This window comes from Lissotriton vulgaris, chromosome 11, assembly GCF_964263255.1.
Source record: "Lissotriton vulgaris chromosome 11, aLisVul1.2, whole genome shotgun sequence".
NCBI lineage: Eukaryota > Metazoa > Chordata > Amphibia > Caudata > Salamandridae > Lissotriton > Lissotriton vulgaris.
In genome coordinates this window covers 107,114,830-107,136,460 of record NC_141699.1, presented here as the reverse complement: position 1 = coordinate 107,136,460, position 21,631 = coordinate 107,114,830, and the positions used below count along the sequence as shown (strand labels likewise).

Here is a 21,631-nt window from a genome sequence, read left to right as displayed (position 1 = left end):
GGTGAGGGTGAGTGAGGGTGGGTGAGGGTGAGTGAGGGTGAGGGGTTGAGGGTGAGTGAGGGTGAGGGGTTGAGGGTGAGTGAGGGTGAGTGAGGGTGAGGGGTTGAGGGTGAGTGAGGGTGAGGGTGAGTTAGGGTGAGGGGTTGAGGGTGGGTGAGGGGTGAGGGTGAGGGGTGAGGGTGAGGTGAGGGTGAGGTGAGGTGAGGGGTTGAGGGTGAGGTGAGGGTGAGGGTGAGTGAGGGTGAGGGGTTGAGGGTGAGTGAGGGTGAGGGTGAGGGTGAGTGAGGGTGAGTGAGGGTGAGTGAGGGTGAGTGAGGGTGAGGGTGAGTGAGGGTGAGGTGTTGAGGGGGTGAGGGTGAGAGGTTGAGGGTGAGTGAGGGTGAGGGTTGAGGGTGAGTGAGGGTATGTATGTATGTATGTTGAGTTTGAGGGTGAGTGAGGGTGAGGGTTGAGGTGTGAGTCAGGGTGAGTGAGGGTGAGTGAGGGTGAGTGAGGTGAGGGTGAGGGGTTGAGGGTGAGTGCGGGTGAGTGAGGGTGAGTGAGGTGAGGGTGAGGTGTTGAGGGTGAGTGAGGGTGGGTGAGGGTGAGTGAGGGTGAGGGGTTGAGGGTGAGTGAGGGTGAGGGTGAGGGTTGAGGGTGAGGGGCTGAGGGTGAGTGAGGGTGAGGGGTTGAGGGTGAGTGAGGTGAGGGGTTGAGGGTGAGTGAGGGTGAGAGGTTGAGGGTGAGTGAGGGGTTGAGGTGAGGGGCTGAGGTGAGTGAGGGTGAGGGGTTGAGGGTGAGTGAGGGTGAGGGGTTGAGGGCGAGTGAGGGTGAGGTGTTGAGGGTGAGGGTGGGTGAGCGTGAGGGTGAGTGAGTTTTGAGGGTGAGGGGTTGAGGGTGAGTGAGGGTGAGGGGTTGAGGGTGAGGGGTGAGGGGTTGAGGGTGAGTGAGGGGTGGGGTGAGCGTGAGGGAGGGGTTGAGGGTGAGGTGTTGAGGGTGAGTGAGGGTGTGGGTGAGGGGTTGAGGGTGAGTGAGGGTAGGGGTTGAGGGTGAGTGAGGGGTGACCATATCCCATTCCAGACACTGATAATTAATTGGCGACAAAAGTTATTATTTGACGTGGCATATCTTAATTGCTAGGTTTTTTAATTACTAGTTGATGTTTAATTTTTGTAATCATTTAAGTATGCACCTCTTAAAAAATAAATAAAAATATTGCTTGTTATGTATTTCCATTTGTAGACCTAGAATAGTTATGGTGCATTGTATGTAGATTTAAAAAATAAAAATGTAGACTGCTCAATGTATTTCCGTGAATAGATGCAGGTTGCCTCTTTCTGTCAAATAATATCCCTTGTTCAACTTACTATAGTGGCGCGGCATACTATGAAGCAGAGGAGGACTGACTGTCAGAGCCTTGCTCTTTCCTCTCTTGCCAACAGGGCTACTCCAGAATAAGACCACGAAAACCATAATTTGTGAAACATGGCCATTTGACTCGCAGCCCGGTCAGTGGGGGGGCTCCGCTTTCTGATCCGTAGAGGCTGATGCGCAGTCACTTTCTTGAAGAGGAAATGGGGAATAAAAACTTTACTTTTGCAGTGATGTTGATGAACCTGGCTTGATGTCACACTGCTGCATTGTGCTGATTTTTTAAGTAAAAACATGCATAGTGAGGAGCACTAATACGGGTTTGAGATGGTGGAAGAGCTGCTTATCTCTTATGGAGATAGATTATCTGGGGGGAGGAAGGGCTCCTAATGGGAAGTGTAGACTGGGAGAAATTGAGAAAAAAAGCGGAGCAGGGAGGGTGTTATTGTGGCTATCTGTTTGCCCGAGGGGAGGAGAAATGCCGGCCTGAGGCAGAGCACACGCTGAGAAGCTTGTGGGAGGGGGGCTGGGCTGCCTTTGATCTGGTAATGCGAGGCAGGCAGTCAGGCGGCTGGTGGCATTGTGCACGCGCTTTTTAGGGCTTGCGCTTGCGCAATGACCTAAAAAGCACATGCACTTGAAGAAATCGCCACTGGAATCGCCAGTGGTGGATCAACACTGGATAAGCCGTAATAGAGCTTCGCCAGCGATGCGCAGAAGCGCATCAGCAGGCGAGCCCTAAAAAGGAGAAGGAAAAGGCTAAAGCTTAGAATGTGTAAGGAGAGGGAAGACCAAATCTGGATGCAATTGAGAGAGGCAGCCTTTCATGGCCGAGTAAGAACATTTTGGTCTTTAATTGGTAAGGGTTGTGGGGCAAGGTCGAGTCCCTCTCCAATTCCCATAGAGGAACGAGTCTGGGTCGAGCATATTAAAAATCTGTACGCAGGCAATGGGGATTATCCACTCCAGGGAAGTTTCAATGTGGTGCATTTAGCTCTTGTGGAACCTCCTTCGGAAAAATCCATTGAGTTGGCCATCCGTGAAATGCGTACATCCGGGGCCATGGGCCCAGATGAGTTGCCTATTTCTGTCTTAAAGCAGAGTAGTACAAAGTGGAGTAAAATCTTATTCCCTGTATTTGCTCGTTGCTTTTTGAATAGGGCTGTTCTCCCATCTTGGAAAGGGAGTATTTTGGTTCCCCTTTTCAAGAAGGGTGATCGACTTCTGCCTCAAAATTACCGCCAGATTGCCCTCCTGGATGCCGTTGGCAAGGTCTTTGCCAAATGCCTTTTGAAATTATTATCTGAATGGGTCGACCAGAACAATATTCTCCCCTTTGAGCAAACGGGTTTCCGTAAAGGACATGGAACTATGGATAATCTAACAGCTTTACAAGTGATTATGGACAAATACATCAGAGTGCGTGGTGGAAGGGTATATGCTGCCTTTATTGATTTTTCCACGGCCTTTGATAAGGTTGACCGGCATTTGCTGTGGAGGAAACTATTATTTTTAGGTATCCCCCCCTTACTGTTAGATTTAATTCGGGATCTCCATACGGATACCTGGTGCAGAATATTGTTGGGAGGAGAAAGAGGTTTGTCAGATCCTATTACCTCGGCCAATGGACTTAAACAGGGCTGTTTGCTGCCACCATTATTGTTCTCGCTTTATGTGCATGATCTTCCTCAAGCTGTAACTTCAAGTGGTGGAATTGCTCCTGTATTGGGGGATAATGCTATTGTGTGCCTAATGTACGCCGATGACATTTTATTGTTAGATTTGACACCTAAAGGCTTGAATAAGCGTCTACAGGCATTACATACTTTCGCAGAGACGCACTTTCTTCAGATAAACATCTCTAAAAGTAAAGTTATGTGCATATCGGGGAAGAGAAAACCTGCTCATTGGAGTTTCATATGGACATTAGGTGGCCAAAAGCTGGAAATCGTAAATTCTTACCTATTTTTGGGGAAAATAATTTGCGGTAATATGAGTGATAAGGCCCATATTGAGAACAATAAGCGTAAAGCTCTGATACAGGGCAAGGGTCTAAACGCTCTTTACAAAGCCACAGGAAAACGTCATTTTCCCTTCCTGTTAGAAGCTTTCCGAGCAAAAATCCCCGCCTCATTACTGTACGGAACTGAACTCATTGATGTTAGTAACTGGAGTTTTCTCCATATTATTGAAGGTAGACTCTTGCGACAATTATCCTCCGTTAATTCCACTTGTTCTGTGGCCTCTCTTAGGCTTGAGTTCGGCTTAAGAAGTAGCTGGGTCCAAGGACTAGCTGGGATAGTCAGATGGGTCTTCTACTTAGGTAAATGCGAACCCTCCACGCTAAGACATTTCATTCAAAAAGAATTATTGGGCCCTTTAAAAGAACTTTCTCCAATCGTAAAAAACTTTAGAAAGGCGGTCTCTTTGTTGCGACTGGAAGAATCTTCTTTGTTTTCACTCTCTTCATGTCAATTAAAGGCATTATTAAAAACAGCATCATGGAGGTTAAGTTTTATACTGGATAGAGACTCTACTGTATCAAGGAAAAGTAGTATGCCGGTGATCAATTCCTATGTTTTTAAAACCATGCAATGTTATGCATCCTGGAATCTTCCACATGGCATTAGGCGCTTTTGGTACTTGTTAAGACAAGATATGTTACCCTTGAATAATCTCCTATCCAAATGGTATGGTTCTTCCAACATATGTACCCTGTGTAACCATTCGATTCAAGACCTCTTTCATGTTCTGTTTATTTGCCCAGCGCTGTTACATTTGCGGCGTAAGTGGATAAGACCAATTTGTTTGAAACTAGGTATCTTATCTGTTCATGCATTTACTGAAGCGATTCTAAGCCCCCCTAATGAAATGTTTTGTTCCAGAATATTTAACTTTTTTTAATGTTTTTTGAACCTATATTAATTTCTGGTCTGTTACTTTTTTACCTTGTCATTACTGCATGATTTTATATACTTGTACTGTTTTGTAGATGTACTTTTTATGTGGACCTCTCACGAGTTCCAAATCATAAAAATAAAAACTTGAACTTGAACTTGAACTTGTTGAAAAGGAGCTGCCTTTTAACTTTTTTAGGTCAGGATTACATGCTATCCCCACTTGAAAGGGCGATCTCTTTGTTTCACAGAATGTCAGCACTTCATGTAGATCTACATTGAGGTTTGAAGTTTCCAAATTGCCCAATCAGTGTCCCGCCCAGCAGCAACACTGAACAAAGGGCAGCAAAAACAGTAACATAGCTGCCAAGGTTTCAGATTGCTTATGTGTGACATTTTCATGGTTTAGTGTACTTATGAGTGACATTCAAGACCAAATGTGTGACACTTAAAGTGACACTCTCGCACAAGCAAAATCAAGCAATGGAAATAAGATACATATCAGAAATAACACCCATTTGGGCAACAAAAAACTCTAAATATATCTTAAAGCTGTTGCAAAGCAGCTAAAATGGAAGGGCACTAACTTAGTCGATTGTGATAAAAGCAGTAACCCATGAAATTATCCATATTAGTTAGTGGTACACTTTCTTTGCAGCAGGCATATTAACCCTCTGTGCTGCTTTATGAGGAGTCAAACTGCCAGTGGACAAAACTCTGATTTCTTTCCAACAGGCACATTTATCATCAGTTATCTTTGACATGTTTATTGTTGCCTAGAAAATAGACACATAAGTAACTATGCAGCAGGTGCTTTTAAACCCATATATTGTAAGCACAGCACCTCACCCCAGCTCAGCGTCCGGTGGGGCTGAACACCAAGCAATAAAAGGATTTCTGTGACAAAAGCAGTAACCCATTGAGCTATCCACATTATATGCATAGTACGCGTTCTTTGCAGCACCTACATTAATCCTCTGAGCTACTTTATGGCAACTGCTACTAGACAAAAGCGAGAACATGAATCATGAGTTTCCTTTCACTTACCAACTCCCTCAGCAAAGGCAGTGCTTTGAAAAATAATTACTGCATCGTACTGATGCTATCCAAGCAGCAGTCTGTGGACTCGCACATGCTCACAGCCAACATATGCTCAGGCCAATTGCTGATGAAGATAGGAGCGTTCAGTTGCGGATTCTCATCTCTGTCTGAAGTACTGTAGAAGTTATCCTGAGAGCTCGTGTCTTTGCACACTGGAGTTCAGGGCAGTCCCGTGCCCGTGCCCTATGCCTTTTAAAGATACAGCAAGCTCTCACCGACCCCTGGACACAAACAGGTGACCTTCCACACACACACACACAAACAGGGCAGCACATGTCGAGAAGGCCATAAATTAAGTTGTCCACTGGCATTCCGGCATGGGGGACTTGGCAGTTGCAATTTTTTCCCGAGGGCACGCAGTATTTAAATAAAAACATCCTGCTGAACCATATCCTTATATCAAGCGGGAAGAAGGCCGATGGCTGTGGTGGTGCTGCACGCCCACGAATGCACCGAATGGACCCTGGATACGCCAGAGCTCCACTCTGGTGGCGCCGCCGCACAAGAGATAACAATAACTCACAGATTTGGCCATAGAATCCTCTGCTCATCATTGGTACCAGAATAAAAACAACAGGCAAATTAAGGCGCTGAAAGAATTATCAGGAGAGGTTCATCTCTATAAGCAGCATTTCAAGTGCAGAGCTCTAGCTGGCTTAACCTCGTCTCAAAACCGGGACATGTATTTAATTTGGAGAAAGCTATCTGGACACCCGGATATATGTCCAAAAACCAGGACTGTCCATGCAAATGCGGGATCCCTGTTTCAATCACCTCCCTTCTACTACCCAGCTTCGGCTAGCACCTCCCAGATGTAAACCATTCCTTGATGGTTAGCCGAGCTGAGAACCAAGTAAAAAGTAAAACATCTTTACCACGTCTTGTTCTTGAGAATTCTTACAGTGTGCACGATAGCACGCCGAGGCCCACCCGGCTCTGGCATGCCGACTCTGTAGTGCTAGGATAATAATAAACTGTGAAGTTCTCGGGAACGAGCCAGGCTGTGCTCCCCAACTTCGACAGACCCCTCTCTGCCTCGCCCGGCAGGACATTTGTAACACTACTGCAGGTTTTTTTTTGTATTTGTAAAGAACAAAATTAATATTTTCGAGGTTACACACACTAACCTTTCTTATGGTCGGTTCCAGGAGCGGGACTCGGACATGAATTTCTCTAGTTTGCCACAATTCCACGCCGAGGTCACCACAGAGAGCCATTAAAATACAGCTCAGCTCTCTGTTTCCACTCCCCCACAGATTTTATGAGCGTGCCCGGCCTGAAAACGAAACCGAATCCTGCCCTGGGCCTGCATCCTCTACTGATTACAGGCAGCCCACAACTGCGTAACAAATAGCCAGTGACTGAGTGCACACTAAACATGATCGTGCATCCCATCGATTCGTGATGATCAAACTAGCCTAAGCCAGGGCATCAGAAACAAAACAACATTTAAGCAGTGTGACCGTCACGTCGAACATAAAAAAGTTAATCTATTCTATAGGCCTCACCTGCGCAGATTTTTTTGTTAATTCATGATGTCTGCCGGCCAGGCCTACGCCGCCTATCATTCCCAGCCTCCGTCCAGGCCAATCTTCATGTGATAATAAATGTATGTGTAATGTAATAATAACCCAACTACAATGATAATTAATTAATTTTAAAAAAAAATGATATCCTGCGCCTGCGGCCCCCGCCGCCCCCAGGCCCTGCCAGCCCTGCCTGCCTCGCCTCGCCTCACCTCACCTGCTGCCTGCCTGCCTTATTTCGGAAATTCGGCCGGCGCCAGCCTACCCCCAGGGCCCAGGCCATCTTGTCCAGGCGCTGCTGTAGCAGTGGTAGGTAGACCAATCAGGAATGATTTAAAAAACCTGACTGGTCTGGCCACCACCAGTAAATTCATCACGTTCACGCCACTGCCAGGCCCCCTGCCCTGCCTCGCTCGCACCTCGCCCTCACCTGCTGAGCACTCGCCGCTCCCAACTCCGAGTCGAGTCCACCAGCAACTTTGGGCGGGCGAGGGAAGAGGTGCGGCTGGGTATGCTGGGGCGGGCAGAGAAAATGCGCGTGCAATGCATTCAATTGCATGCACTCTGCGCACGCGTCGCTTCCTCTGGCGCGCACAGCCCCAACCCCCGCAGCAAAGCCCTGCCCAGTGCCTGCCCCTGGCCCCTCAACAAGTAACAAAAGTTACAAAACAACAAGTCCCGGACTCCCGCCCACTCACCACTGGGGCCCTGATCCGCGCCGCGGCCGGGAAGTGGAATTCTTAAAGAGAGTAAGTTAACTGGTGGGACCCGGAGCAGAGAGCAGGGCAGCTCAGCTATATGCATCATCGACGTCGACGACCTGGTCAGTCAGAGTCGGCAAGTTGGCAACAGTGACAGCAGTAACACAGCAGCGCCACACAGCCACACTCTGTGTGTGCCTGCCAGAGTCACCACCAGTCAGTGCGCAGACAGAGACACGCACGACTTTAAAAAAGTCAAAATAAGGCAGGAGAACAGGTGCACTTAATGCCAAGTGATAGACCCGGCCCCCATAATTAAGTGCCGGTGCTGAGCACCAGCAAGCTCCGGCTCAAATTAAGCCCTGGCGACATGTCACAAATTCTCAGTTCAAAACACCTTCCCTTCCCCTGCTCCACAAGCTCCACTGGCTCCAAATCCACAAGCATGTCAAATTCAAGGTCTGCTGCATTGTCTATAACCACTTAATCGCGGTGTGAATACCGTCGTGGTGCAGCGGTTTTATTAGGTAGGCGGGGCTGCATCGGCCAACGGATGTGTGGAGCACTATGAAGGTAGCGCTCGCGACGACTGTTCGCCGACAGAAGTAGCGAAGGGGATAAAGCCCTGCATAATGTAAATGTAAATGTATTTATATAGCGCAAACCACCCACATCGCAGGCATCTAAGCGCTTGCTTAGGGAACCCGTCCTGGTATTTCCCTGTGAGATAACCCCGGCAGGGTATCCACAAAGTGAAAGCCAGGCATCCCACCGCGAGGGGCCGTTGTGGAGATTAAGCAAGCTATTGCCCAGAGTTGCAGAGTGTGAACCCGTGAGTCGAGTAGGCACCGGAGCGAGAATTATCGAGTCCGTGGAATTAATGAGCCCAAGCCCCGTCGAGGCGGGGAATTGAACCCTGGTCCAGGGCCGATCTCAGCTTCCGGGTCTGCCGCCTCTAACCCCTGAGCCACACTTCTCCACATAATAAAGGCCCTCTCTACATTTCCAGGAAACTCATGCCTTACGCCCCCTCTAGGACTCTTAGGTCAGGCAACAAATCACTTCTCCAGGTCCCCAGGGTTAGGAAAACAAGACTAGGTGGGGAATCTTTTTCCTACCTCGCTCCCCTGTACTGGAACCAGCTTCCCACACACCTGAGGCAATGCCCTGACTATTCGCGCTTCAGGAACCTTCTTAAGACCACCCTGTTTTAACATTTCTCATCAGCCCACTAGCAGCTCTGTCCAAAGCGCAGAGATACCCCTCCGGGAGTGATTCAGGCGCTATACAAAACCCATAAATAAAAAATAAATAAATATCCTATGGAAGTTAGGTGCGGAGGGGGTGGTCTATGTGGAGGGGCCGGACTGGTTTCATTGATTAGTTGCCCGCCTGTGTGCTCTCTTGCGCCCTCTGCTGGGTGCCCGGCCTCCAGCTTCCTGACTGCTCTGTTTGTCTCGTGACAGGTGATTGTGCAGCGATGTCTCTCTGCCAAGAACATGTCTCACGTGAAGGCGGGCTGCATCCTGTGCGGGTACCTCAAGCTGCTGCCCATGTTCCTCATGGTGTTCCCCGGGATGATCAGCCGCATCCTGTACACAGGTACAGTATGATACACAGGCGCAGTGCACACTGAGAATGGACACTGCACACAGGCGCAGTGCACACTGAGAATGGACTGCATACAGGCACAGTGCACACTGAATATGTATACTTCACACAGGCACAGTGCACACTGAGTATGGACTCTGCACACAGGCACAGTGCACACTGAATATGTATACTTCACACAGGCACAGTGCACACTGAATATGTATACTTCACACAGGCACAGTGCACACTGAAGGATGTACAGTGCACACAGGTCCAGTGCACACTGAGTATGCACACTGCACACAGGCACAGTGCACACTGAATATGTATACTTCACACAGGCACAGTGCACACTGAATATGTATACTTCACACAGGCACAGTGCACACTGAATATGGACTCTGCACACAGGCACAGTGCACACTGAGTATGCACACTGCACACAGGCACAGTGCACACTGAGTATGGACTCTGCACACAGGCATAGTGCACACTGGATATGTATACTTCACACAGGCACAGTGCACACTGAATATGGACTCTGCACACAGGCACAGTGCACACTGAATATGTATACTTCACACAGGCACAGTGCACACTGAATATGGACTCTGCACACAGGCACAGTGCACACTGAGTATGCACACTGCACACAGGCACAGTGCACACTGAGTATGGACTCTGCACACAGGCACAGTGCACAGTGAGTATGCACACTGCACACAGGCACAGTGCACACTGAGTATAGACTCTGCACACAGGCACAGTGCACAGTGAGTATGCACACTGCACACAGGCACAGTGCACACTGAATATGGACTCTGCACACAGGCACAGTGCACACTGAATATGGACTCTGCACACAGGCACAGTGCACACTGAGTATGCACACTGCACACAGGCACAGTGCACACTGAGTATGGACTCTGCATACAGGCACAGTGCACACTGAGCATGGACTCTGCACACAGGCACAGTGCACACTGAATATGTATACTTCACACAGGCACAGTGCACACTGAATATGTATACTTCACACAGGCACAGTGCACACTGAAGGATGTACAGTGCACACAGGTCCAGTGCACACTGAGTATGGACTCTGCACACAGGCACAGTGCACACTGAATATGTATACTTCACACAAGCACAGTGCACACTGAATATGTATACTTCACACGGGCACAGTGCACACTGAATATGTATACTTCACACAGGCACAGTGCACACTGAATATGGACTCTGCACACAGGCACAGTGCACACTGAATATGTATACTTCACACAGGCACAGTGCACACTGAATATGGACTCTGCACACAGGCACAGTGCACACTGAGTATGCACACTGCACACAGGCACAGTGCACACTGAGTATGGACTCTGCACACAGGCACAGTGCACACTGAGTATGCACACTGCACACAGGCACAGTGCACACTGAGTATAGACTCTGCACACAGGCACAGTGCACACTGAATATGTATACTTCACGCAGGCACAGTGCACACTGAATATGTATACTTCACACAGGCACAGTGCACACTGAAGGATGTACAGTGCACACAGGTCCAGTGCACACTGAGTATGTACACTGCACACAGTCACAGTGAAATATATACACTGCACACCAGCCCAATGCGCACTGACGTATGTAAAGTGCACACAAGTATAATGCATACTGAAGTATGTGCACTGCACACAGACCCAGTGCACACTGAATTATGTACACTGCCCAGTGCACTAGTGATGAATGTACACTGCACACAGGCCCTGAAACACCAATGGAAAACAGCATCCTCCAGGGACACTGCCCAGTGAGCAGCTTCTGCACAGGACACAAAGGAAAGGTCTTGCATTTACTCGTGTGTTTTTCTCATTATGTAAAGGTATTGAGGACATTAGGAGCAGTTACAATTCAGGGAGTGACTGCTGTAATAAGAAAAAAACCTTAGGACCTCTAACAAGGTGGGAACATCACTGAGAACCAGGTGTAGACCCCAGGGTAGGTTTTACCCATGGAACTGGGACACTTGACATGTAACCTCGGTTTTACCACTTCACCTAGACATGTTGGAAATAAATATTGTATTATAAATATTTCCTAGGCCCACAGCACTCACTATCTACATACCCTCTCACTCCACACGTCTGCTTTCTGTACTCGTCTGCACTGCCCACACCATCACTTCCTACAACGCCCTGACTGGGCATTCTGTCACTGGAGCTGCCGCCATGTTCGCCAAGGCCTTTGTTTTCACCTTTGAGTGTGAATATCTCTTTCCTCTCCTTTGCTTCCCTCAGATGAGATCCTCTGTGTTCTTCCAGAGGAATGTAAGAGGATTTGTGACACAGAAGTGGGCTGTACCAACATCGCATACCCTAAAATGGTGGTGGATTTGATGCCAGATGGTAAGAGCGCCGTGTTTCGCCTTTGTCACCATCTGCGTATAATCAGTTTGCAAAGCCATTGTTACTGTCTGCACACTCTCTGAGGCTTATTTACAAGGCCCTTGCGCCACCAGTGCATCACTTTTAAAATGGGAAAAAGTGACGTACCGGCGGCGCAAGGGGCTTGTAAATAAGTCCCTCTGTTTGCAAAGCCTTTGTCGCCATCTGGGCCCACTGTGTTTGCAAAGCCTTTGTCATCAACTGCATCCACTCTGTTTGCAAAGCATTTGTTGCCATCTGCGCCCACTGTGTTTGAAAAGCCTTTGTCGCCATCTACACCCACTTTGTTTGCAAAACCTTTATCGTCATCTGCACTCATGGTGCTTGCAAGGCTTTGATGCCATCTGTGACCACTGTGTAGCAAAGCCTTTGTCGTCATCTGCAAACGCTGTGTTTGCAAAGCCGTTGTCATCATCTGCACCCGCTATGTAAGCAAAGCCTTTGTCGCCATCTGTGGATCGCTGTGTAGCAAAGCCTATGTCGTCATCTGCAAACGCTGTGTTAGAAAAGCCTTTGTCGCCATTTGTGCCTGCTCTGTTTGCAAAGCCTTTGTCACCATCTGCATCTGCTCTGTTTGCAAAGCCTTTGTCACCATCTGCATCTGCTCTGTTTGCAAAGCCTTTGTCACCATCTGCGCCTGCTCTGCTTGCAAAGCCTTTGTCACCATCTGCGCCTGCTCTGTTTGCAAATCTTTTGTCACCATTTGTGCCTGCTCTGTTTGCAAAGCCTTTGTCACCATCTGCATCTGCTCTGTTTGCAAAGCCTTTGTCACCATCTGCATCTGCTCTGTTTGCAAAGCCTTTGTCACCATCTGCGCCTGCTCTGCTTGCAAAGCCTTTGTCACCATCTGCGCCTGCTCTGTTTGCAAAGCTTTTGTCACCATCTGTGCCTGCTCTGTTTGCAAAGCCTGTGTCACCATCTGTGCCTGCTCTGTTTGCAAAGCCTTTGTCACCATCTGCGCCTGCTCTGTTTGCAAAGCCTTTGTCACCATCTGCGCCTGCTCTGCTTGCAAAGTCTTTGTCACCATCTGCGCCTGCTCTGTTTGCACAGCCTTTGTCGCCATCTGCGCCTGCTCTGTTTCCACAGCCTTTGTTACCATCTGCGCCTGCTCTGTTAGCAAAGCCTTTGGTTTTCTTCTTTTTTTTAATGGAGCAGCTCTTCCAGGGCTGCATTTTCCGGCATTGCCAAATTACAAATTGACAATCGTTGGAAAAAAATATTTAGATCGTTTTTAGCGTCCCTCAAACATTCCAGTACTTGAGTTAGAATAGTAAATTTACCCTCCTGGCCCCACAAAAACTCTGCTGTCGGTGAAAGAACGCAGAACAGAGTTACTTCCTGGCCACAAAGAGCAGTGGCTGGCCTTAAAGAGGGCTGTCGGGTGTGTGCCCAACCAGCAGTGGACAGTAGAAGCAGTGGCTGGCCTTAAAGAGGGCTATCGGGGTGTGCCCAACCAGCAGTGGACAGTAGAAGCAGTGGCTGACCCTAAAGAGGGCTGTCGGGGGTGTGCCCCACCAGCAGTGGACAGTAGAAGCAGTGGCTGACCCTAAAGAGGGCTGTCGGGTGTGTGCCCAACCAGCAGTGGACAGTAGAAGCAGTGGCTGGCCTTAAAGAGGGCTATCGGGGTGTGCCCAACCAGCAGTGGACAGTAGAAGCAGTGGCTGACCCTAAAGAGGGCTGTCGGGGTGTGCCCCACCAGCAGTGGACAGTAGAAGCAGTGGCTGACCCTAAAGAGGGCTGTCGGGTGTGTACCCAACCAGCAGTGGACAGTAGAAGCAGTGGCTGGCCTTAAAGAGGGCTATCGGGGTGTGCCCAACCAGCAGTGGACAGTAGAAGCAGTGGCTGACCCTAAAGAGGGCTGTCGGGGGTGTGCCCCACCAGCAGTGGACAGTAGAAGCAGTGGCTGACCCTAAAGAGGGCTGTCGGGGTGTGCCCCACCAGCAGTGGACGGTAGAAGCAGTGGCTGGCCTTAAAGAGGGCTATCGGGGTGTGCCCAACCAGCAGTGGACAGTAGAAGCAGTGGCTGACCCTAAAGAGGGCTGTCGGGGGTGTGCCCCACCAGCAGTGGACAGTAGAAGCAGTGGCTGACCCTAAAGAGGGCTGTCGGGTGTGTGCCCAACCAGCAGTGGACAGTAGAAGCAGTGGCTGGCCTTAAAGAGGGCTATCGGGGTGTGCCCAACCAGCAGTGGACAGTAGAAGCAGTGGCTGACCCTAAAGAGGGCTGTCGGGGGTGTGCCCCACCAGCAGTGGACAGTAGAAGCAGTGGCTGACCCTAAAGAGGGCTGTCGGGGGTGTGCCCTGCCAGCAGTGGACGGTAGAAGCAGTGGCTGGCCCTAAAGAGGGCTGTCAGGGTGGGCCCCGCCAACAGTGGACGGTGTAAGCACTGGCTGGCCCTAAAGAGCGCTGTCGGGGGTGGGCCCCGTCAGCAGTGGACGGTGTAAGCACTGGCTGGCCCTAAAGAGGGATATCGGGGTGGGCCCCGCCAGCAGTGGACGGTGGAAGCAGTGGCTGACCCTAAAGAGGGCTGTCGAGTTGTGCCCTGTTATGTTGTGTTTTCTCACTTGCTATTTCCCCTCCCTACATTGTAATCCCTTCTGCCTAGAATAGGAATGTTCTTGTGTTCTTAGAACAAGAATGTACATGTGATTCCAGGTCAGTTACAACCTGGAGCTGTTCGTGGATGAGGCGAATAAACCAGACTTCAAATCAACACTTCGTTTCCTCTTTATTTAATTTGGGAAACACTACATTATAATTGGCGACGATCCTACCTCACATCGCCTCAACACGCAGCTGACCTCGAATTCAAGCACCTCCCCAGCGGCTGTATTCTTTTGAAGGAAGTGAAATCTTCCCAGCGGCTGAATCGACGGGAAAAGAAGAAAGAAAACTCCTTTATCTGGTGAGGAGTACGGAGGGAGGTTTAAAAAAAAAAATAATGGGACAATACGAAGGAAAATAATCGAGGCGGAAAGTTAGTTTATAAAGCTGTTAGACGCGCTCGCGCTGCTCGCTTTTCCCTGCGCGAGAGACATCAGCGCGTTCAGCACGAAGATCTCATGCGTTTCAATGACGTAGGACGCAACGTCAGAAGGAGATCAACGTGCGTTGCAAGCCTCGTTTCACTCAGCGTTTAACGCGCATAAAAAAAAAGGAACTTTGATTGTTCGCTAAGCTTTCCCTACAAGTTGAAAGAACGCAGAGAGTATGAGCATTCGTTTTACCTTAAAAACAACTCAGACATAGAGAACAGAACCCTCATTGTTATTGGAACATTCGTTTTGCACTGGAAACAATACAGACATAGAAAAAAGAACTCTGATTGTCTTTGGAACGTTTTTTTTATTGGATAATAAAACATTTGTGAATAAAAAAAAAAAAGAGGATGATGATCTCACAAAGCCTGCTCTTCTGTAAATAAAAAAAAAAAAGTAAGGACACAAAGAAATTTTTTTTTTTAAATTCAACACAACCAAACCTTCACATTTAAAAAAAGAGAAAGGAAAAGAAGTAATAAATATGCAGAATGTCACGCAGCCAGCATTTTTTTTGATAAGTCCAGGTGAACCTAACGTGAAATGGCAGAAATGGAAAAAGATTTTTGCGAACTATGCGAGAGTGTGTGGCACAAACCTGAGCGCAGAAAGGAAACTTGCTTTACTCCTACACTGTCTAGGTGGTGAAGGACAGGATGTACTAGAACACTTGCCGGAGCTCACAGCAGCAGAACAGAGAAACTTAAACGAGTATGAAATAGCCATAGAGCAATTAGATCGACATTATCTTCCAAGATTGAGCACAATAATGGAGAGATACCACTTTGGGTTGAGAGGTCAGAAGAGAGATGAGTCTGTAGAAGACTACGTGTCGGCTTTAAGAAAATTGGCGTCCTCATGTAAATTTGGACAAACATTAGATGAAAGGATAAGAGATCAGTTCGTGTTAAAGTGTGCTCATGACAGTATTCGTAAAGAGTTATGGCTCAAGGATGAACCACCCCTAGAGGAAGTACTCATAATAGCAAAACAGGTCGAACACATGACCAAATGTGTAGATGAACTGAAAGGTGAAAAAGAGAAAACTGTGGAACCTGAGAAGAAAGCCGAATCCAAAGTAGAGGAAGTAGTATGTCAAGTTCAGAAAGAGGAGAAGGAAGACAGTGGAAAAAATGGAAATATGATGAATAGATATAATCCGAATTTTAATATGTCTAACAGATTTTCTTGTTTCAGGTGTGCCAATCCCGGACATTTAGCTAACTCACCAAATTGTCCGGCATTGAAAGTTATCTGTAATGAATGTGGGAGAAGAGGTCATTTCTCAAAATGTTGTAAGACAAAAGGTAATAAAAGGGATAATACGTACAAGAGGTGGGCACAACCACAAGTAAAAACTGTTACGTTTCAAGTTAGCGATGGAATGTTAGAACACCCCACACATTTAGTTAAAGTAGATGATGCAATGGTTGAATTCAAATTTGATTCATGTTCTCAAATCACTATGATTGATGAAGAACTCCTACACAAAACCTTTGGGAAAAATGTAAAGTTGTTCAAAAGTGACATCTTACCGCTAGGGTATGGCAGTAAACCCATTAAGATTTTAGGTTACTTTACTGCCACCATGGAACTAGGGTGTAGAATCATTCCTGGGAAAATTTATGTTACAAATTTTGGAGATGCACTAATCAGTTGGCGTGACCAACGTGACCTTGGTGTCACACTTGATCCTAACGCCACACCTCAGGTGAGAGTTCAAGAAGTGGAAAGTCTTGCTGACATGTTTGCAGGAAAATTTCCATCTGTGTTTGAGGACAAGTTAGGATGTTTAATTGGCTATAAGCATTGTATCAAACTTAAGAAAAATGCTGTCCCCATAGTTGCAAAAGTAAGAAGGATTCCACTAGCGGAACAAGTAAAGGTACAAGAAGAGATAGAAAAGTTAGTTTCATATAACATTATAGAGCCTGTGGAAGCCACGGAATGGTTGGCCCCCATTGTAGTTGCGAAGAAGCCAACCGGAGAGATTCGTTTATGCATCGACCTAAGAGCATTAAACAAAGAGGTGGTGGTGGACCGATTTCCCTTACCCAACATAGACGAAATTGTAGGCACGTTGGAGGGGGCAAAATACTTCACTACCCTAGATCTGGCATCCGCCTATCACCAGGTAGAACTAGACTCTTCTTGTCAGGACTTAACTGCATTTATAACACCGATGGGCACCTTTAAATTCAAAAGGATGCCCTTTGGATTGATATCAGCGGCCTCGGTTTTCCAGCGAATTATGACACACATACTTAAAGGTCTTTCTGGAGTAAAATGTTACCAGGATGATCTTCTTGTGTATGGGTCGGACTTGCAGGAACACAATGAGCGGGTGTGTGAAGTGTTGAGGAGACTGGCTGATTCTGGGTTGACCCTTAAGAAAGAGAAGTGTAAGTTTGGCTTGGAAGAAGTAAATTACTTAGGGCACTGTATTAAGAGTCAAGGTGTTTTTCCAAAATCAGATTTGGTTGCTTCCATCAGTAATGTTGCCGAACCTGTCAACAGAGAAGAGTTATTGTCCTTCTTAGGAATGGTAGAATTTTATGGGAAGTTTATTGTACATTTTGCGGACAAGACAAAGAACATGAGGAGACTCACGGGGAAAAGTGTTGTTTATGTCTGGTCGGATGAGTGTAAGAAGGAATTCGAGGGAATAAAAGAGGAATTAAAGAAAGCTCCGTCCTTACAAGCATTTGTTCCTGGTTTACCTACGTTCATTTTTACCGATGCAAGTGAGAAGGGTTTAGGAGCGGTGTTGGTACAAACTAAACAAGGCCATGAGTCTTTAATTGCATGTGCGTCCAGGTGCCTTCGTGGTCCAGAGTTAAACTACTCTGTAATCGAAAAGGAGTCATTAGCGATATATTGGGCACTAAAGAAGTTTAAGAACTTGGTTTGGGGAACAAGATTTGTTGTCAAATCTGACCATAAGCCTTTGAAGGAGGTATTTTGTAAAAAAGGACTAGATTCGATTTCTTCTCGGATAAGAAGGTGGATCATATCGTTACAGGAGTTTGACTTCGAAGTCCAGTATTTACCTGGCGTGTCCAACAAGGCAGCTGATTGTTTCTCTAGATTGGTTAGAAGTGATGGTATGGCGAACGAAGATGACTATGTGGATGAAGAAGAATGTTTAAATGTTTGTGAGGTCACAGAGGGTGTAGTAAGCAAGGAAGAGTGGATGGAGGAGTTATCAAAGGATGAGGAGTTAGTTAAGGTAATGTCCTTATTAAAAGATAACAAGCGTCTGGACAAACCGTGGTCCCTTGTTTCTCATGAACTCTCAATTTCAGATGACATGCTGACTCGTGGTTTGAGACTCATACCTCCCTTCTCTTTGAGAAAAAAATTGCTGTCTCATGCGCACTCTGGGCATTTAGGGATAGTAAAAACCAAGGAGATGGTTCGTTCTCAGTTTTGGTGGCCGGGTATGGACTTAGAAATAGAACGTCTGGTGAGGGAATGTGTGGAATGCTGTGCAAGTGATAAGATCTTAAAAGTCAGGCAGATGCCCATGATCTGTAGAGAGTTACCCAATCATCCCTGGGATGAATTAGCGATTGACATTTTGGGCCCTCTTGCGGGAGTTTCTGACACTCCATATTTGATAGTTCTAATTGATTTGTACTCACGGTGGATTGAGGTTCGTGCAGTCAATGAAATTACTTCCAATTCTGTCATCAAGTTTTTATCGGACGTATTCGTGAGAGAGAGTTTCCCTAATAGTTTACTCTCAGATAACGGTCCCCAATTCTGTTCTAGTGTCTTTGAAGACTATCTTAAGAAGTGTGGTATAGTACACAAGAGAGCATCATTATATCACCCTGAAACAAATGGTGCAGTCGAGAGGGTCAACCGTACATTAAAGGAGTGCATTCAACTTGCGAGAGCTAGTGGTTTAGACTGGAAGGATGCTTTAAGGGAAAGAATAGACGCTTATCGTTACTCCCCTCACTCTACCACTGGAAAATCTCCCTTTGAGCTGTTTAGAGGTAGAGCTCCGAATACAATGTGGTGTCCTGGTTGGATGAACATGAAGAAGGGTTTTGTGGATAATCATGTGGGTGCTTGGAGAGAGAGAGAGATTGAGAAACAAACTTGTAGGAAGGCATATTTTGACCAAACTAAACGTGTTAAACATCATGAAGTTAAGGTAGGTGACCTTATAAAAATAAAGGCACCCGTAGGGAGACGGCCGTGGTCCAAGTACACCAATGTTAGGCCTGTCATTAAAGTCTTTGGTAATGCCGTCAAAACTCAAGATGGGAGGATTTGGAACAAGAGTCGAGTTGTAGTTGTTAGGTCTAGGGACACTTCTCAGTCTGACTCTGATATCTCTTCTAATCTTTTTGGCATAGATAATTCTCCTCGCTCTTGTCATCATTCTCCTCCCAGTTCTCGTTTGAGGAGTCAAAGGTTACGCAGTGCTCCTATGTACATGAAAGATTATGTATAAGTTGTATCCACAGGTATTTGCTTATCTATCTGTTTTCTTTTCTCTTTTACCCACCTGATTTCCTGTTCATCTTGTTTTGGTAATGAAGGGAGATGTGTTATGTTGTGTTTTCTCACTTGCTATTTCCCCTCCCTACATTGTAATCCCTTCTGCCTAGAATAGGAATGTTCTTGTGTTCTTAGAACAAGAATGTACATGTGATTCCAGGTCAGTTACAACCTGGAGCTGTTCGTGGATGAGGCGAATAAACCAGACTTCAAATCAACACTTCGTTTCCTCTTTATTTAATTTGGGAAACACTACATGCCCCACCAACAGTGGACGGTGTAAGCACTGGCTGGCCCTAAAGAGGGCTGTCGGGGGTGGGCCCCACCATCAGTGGACGGTAGAAGCAGTGGCTTTACACAAGGGCTGGTTTCATCCCCAGAGGGCTCTCCTTGGATTCTCTCATAGGGTCTGCAGTGGAGGTGAGATGGCCACTGCACCCCTTGCTCTCAAGCCTCCCTTGCCCTTGGAAAGGATGCCTGGCCTCCTCCCTTGAGTTGTATGTGTGATAGGCCTCTGCTCATACTTGCTCTTCTCACTGCACACAGAAGGCTGACATGCACGCTCAGGACACCGATACGTAATGGCGTTTGTAATTCTGTATGTTAAATGTTCCCATTGGTATGGCTTCATGGCGCTGTCGCCAGTCCCGCGTGTGAGGCGGCGTTCTAAGAGGGTAGTTAGCAGGGTGTTAGTCACTGGGCTTTGGGTCTATGATTCTGATCCCTGCACTAATCGAGTATTCAAAACCGGATAAATTCACTAATGATGGTCTCTATCCAGATTCAGATGACTTCACTAGTCATACTCCCTTTTCAGACTCCAGATCTTCCACAAACCACTTCTCTAGTGAGACCTAATGCTGGACCCTAGTAAGACTGAATTGAAGAAGTCCAACATCACGACTAACCTGTGTTCATAGTCAGACACCACCTAGTCCTTGGTAGGACACCAAGCTAGGGCCCCAATATCTAGTCAAACTCTCTGCAGCAACTTTATCTTCACTAGTCCCAATCCCCAGCCAGACACAATGCCAGGAGATCCACAACCTCACTAATAAAAGCCCCAAATAAGACACCATTTCCATCTCTGATACATTGAATTATCACAGTCCCTAGTCAGGCACCATGCAAGAACTTCATTAATGCCTTCATTAACCATAGTTTCATTAATCATAGCTCCTAGCCAGACTCTATTTTTGGAGCATCTATATCTTCAGCAATGCCAGTCCCTAGTCAGACACTCTGCCAGAACTCTGATACCTTCACCAATAATAGTCCCCAGTCAGACATCCTGTTACAACTCGGATCCCTTCAGGTTCTTAGTCCGGCTCTTTCTGCTCAAGAACGGTGGGCCTCATTTACAAGAAAATGACGCATCCCTGTGTTTTCCCCTGTGCTGGCACACAATTGGCTGCCATGCAACAACGCAGGCACTATGGTGCAAGTGTGCCAGTGTTGCAGGGATGATTGGGTTCCACTTTCTATGCGTGCTGCAGAATGCAAAGAAAGAGGAAAAACGAGGAGAAATAATCTGGAGAGGCGCAGGATTCGGACACATTCCCAGGTTTACAAAATGTTGTAAAACTGGGAATGCAGCGGAGTCCATGGGTGTTGCGTTGGAACACCCAGAGCAACGCCCATGACACACCCCCTTCATGCAGAGGGATGCGTGAAAAGGGGTCGTATTTACAAGGCGATGAAAAGCTACGCAGGGTTCCTCTGCTGGTGTGTCAAAAAAGTGACACACCCACGTTGCAAGGGTGTTAAAATAAGCCCCTGTGTTTTCAGGAAACCCACACACTAGACAGACACCAGGCTAGAACTCAGATACATTCACTAAGGACAGTCACAAATCAAAAACCATGCCAGCACTCTGATCTCTTCACTAATGTTAGTTCCTAGTAAGACACCGAGCCGCATCTCTAATATCCTTTGTTAATACTAGTCCCTAATTAGGCTCTATGATACAACTCAGAGCTTCATTAACCCTGGTTCCTTTTTTGACACCACACCGCACCTTCATTATTCATAGTCCCTGGCCAGAATTCTAGTAACTTAATTGATCTTAGACCTTAGTCAGACTCCATGCCAGACCTCCGATAGCTTTTTTGACCCTGCTCCTCTGTCAGGCACTGTGCCACATCTCTGATAGCTGTTTGAACCCTGGTCCTCTCCACCGTGCCAAATCTCCAATAGCTATTTTTGAACCCTGCTGCACTGTCAGATACCAGGCCAGAGCTCCCTTTGCTTTCCTAATGAGAAGAGGTGGAGGGTGGAGGTTGGAGGTGGGATGAGGCGCACTCAGGGCAAGTAGGGAGAGGGACGGGAAGGAGGATCGAGAGAGTGCAGCAGGTAAAGGGAGGACCACTCAAGATAAGGAGCGAAGAGTGGGAAAGAGTAATGAGAGGGTGCAGCGGGTGGTACGAATGGAAAGCACACACTGAAAGGAAGAAGGAAGAAGGA

At 47.2% G+C, this 21,631-nt stretch overlaps 1 protein-coding gene across 1 annotated transcript in view; it reads left to right on the top strand.

The window, feature by feature from the left end:
- Window positions 1-21,631, top strand: part of SLC5A1 (solute carrier family 5 member 1) — a 296,325-nt gene that overhangs the window by 248,272 nt on the left and 26,422 nt on the right. The window contains exons 9-10 of the mRNA XM_086942805.1: window positions 9,042-9,177; window positions 11,472-11,579. Of these exons, the coding sequence (XP_086798931.1) occupies window positions 9,042-9,177; window positions 11,472-11,579 (244 nt within the window). The remainder of the gene's footprint in view (window positions 1-9,041; window positions 9,178-11,471; window positions 11,580-21,631) is intronic.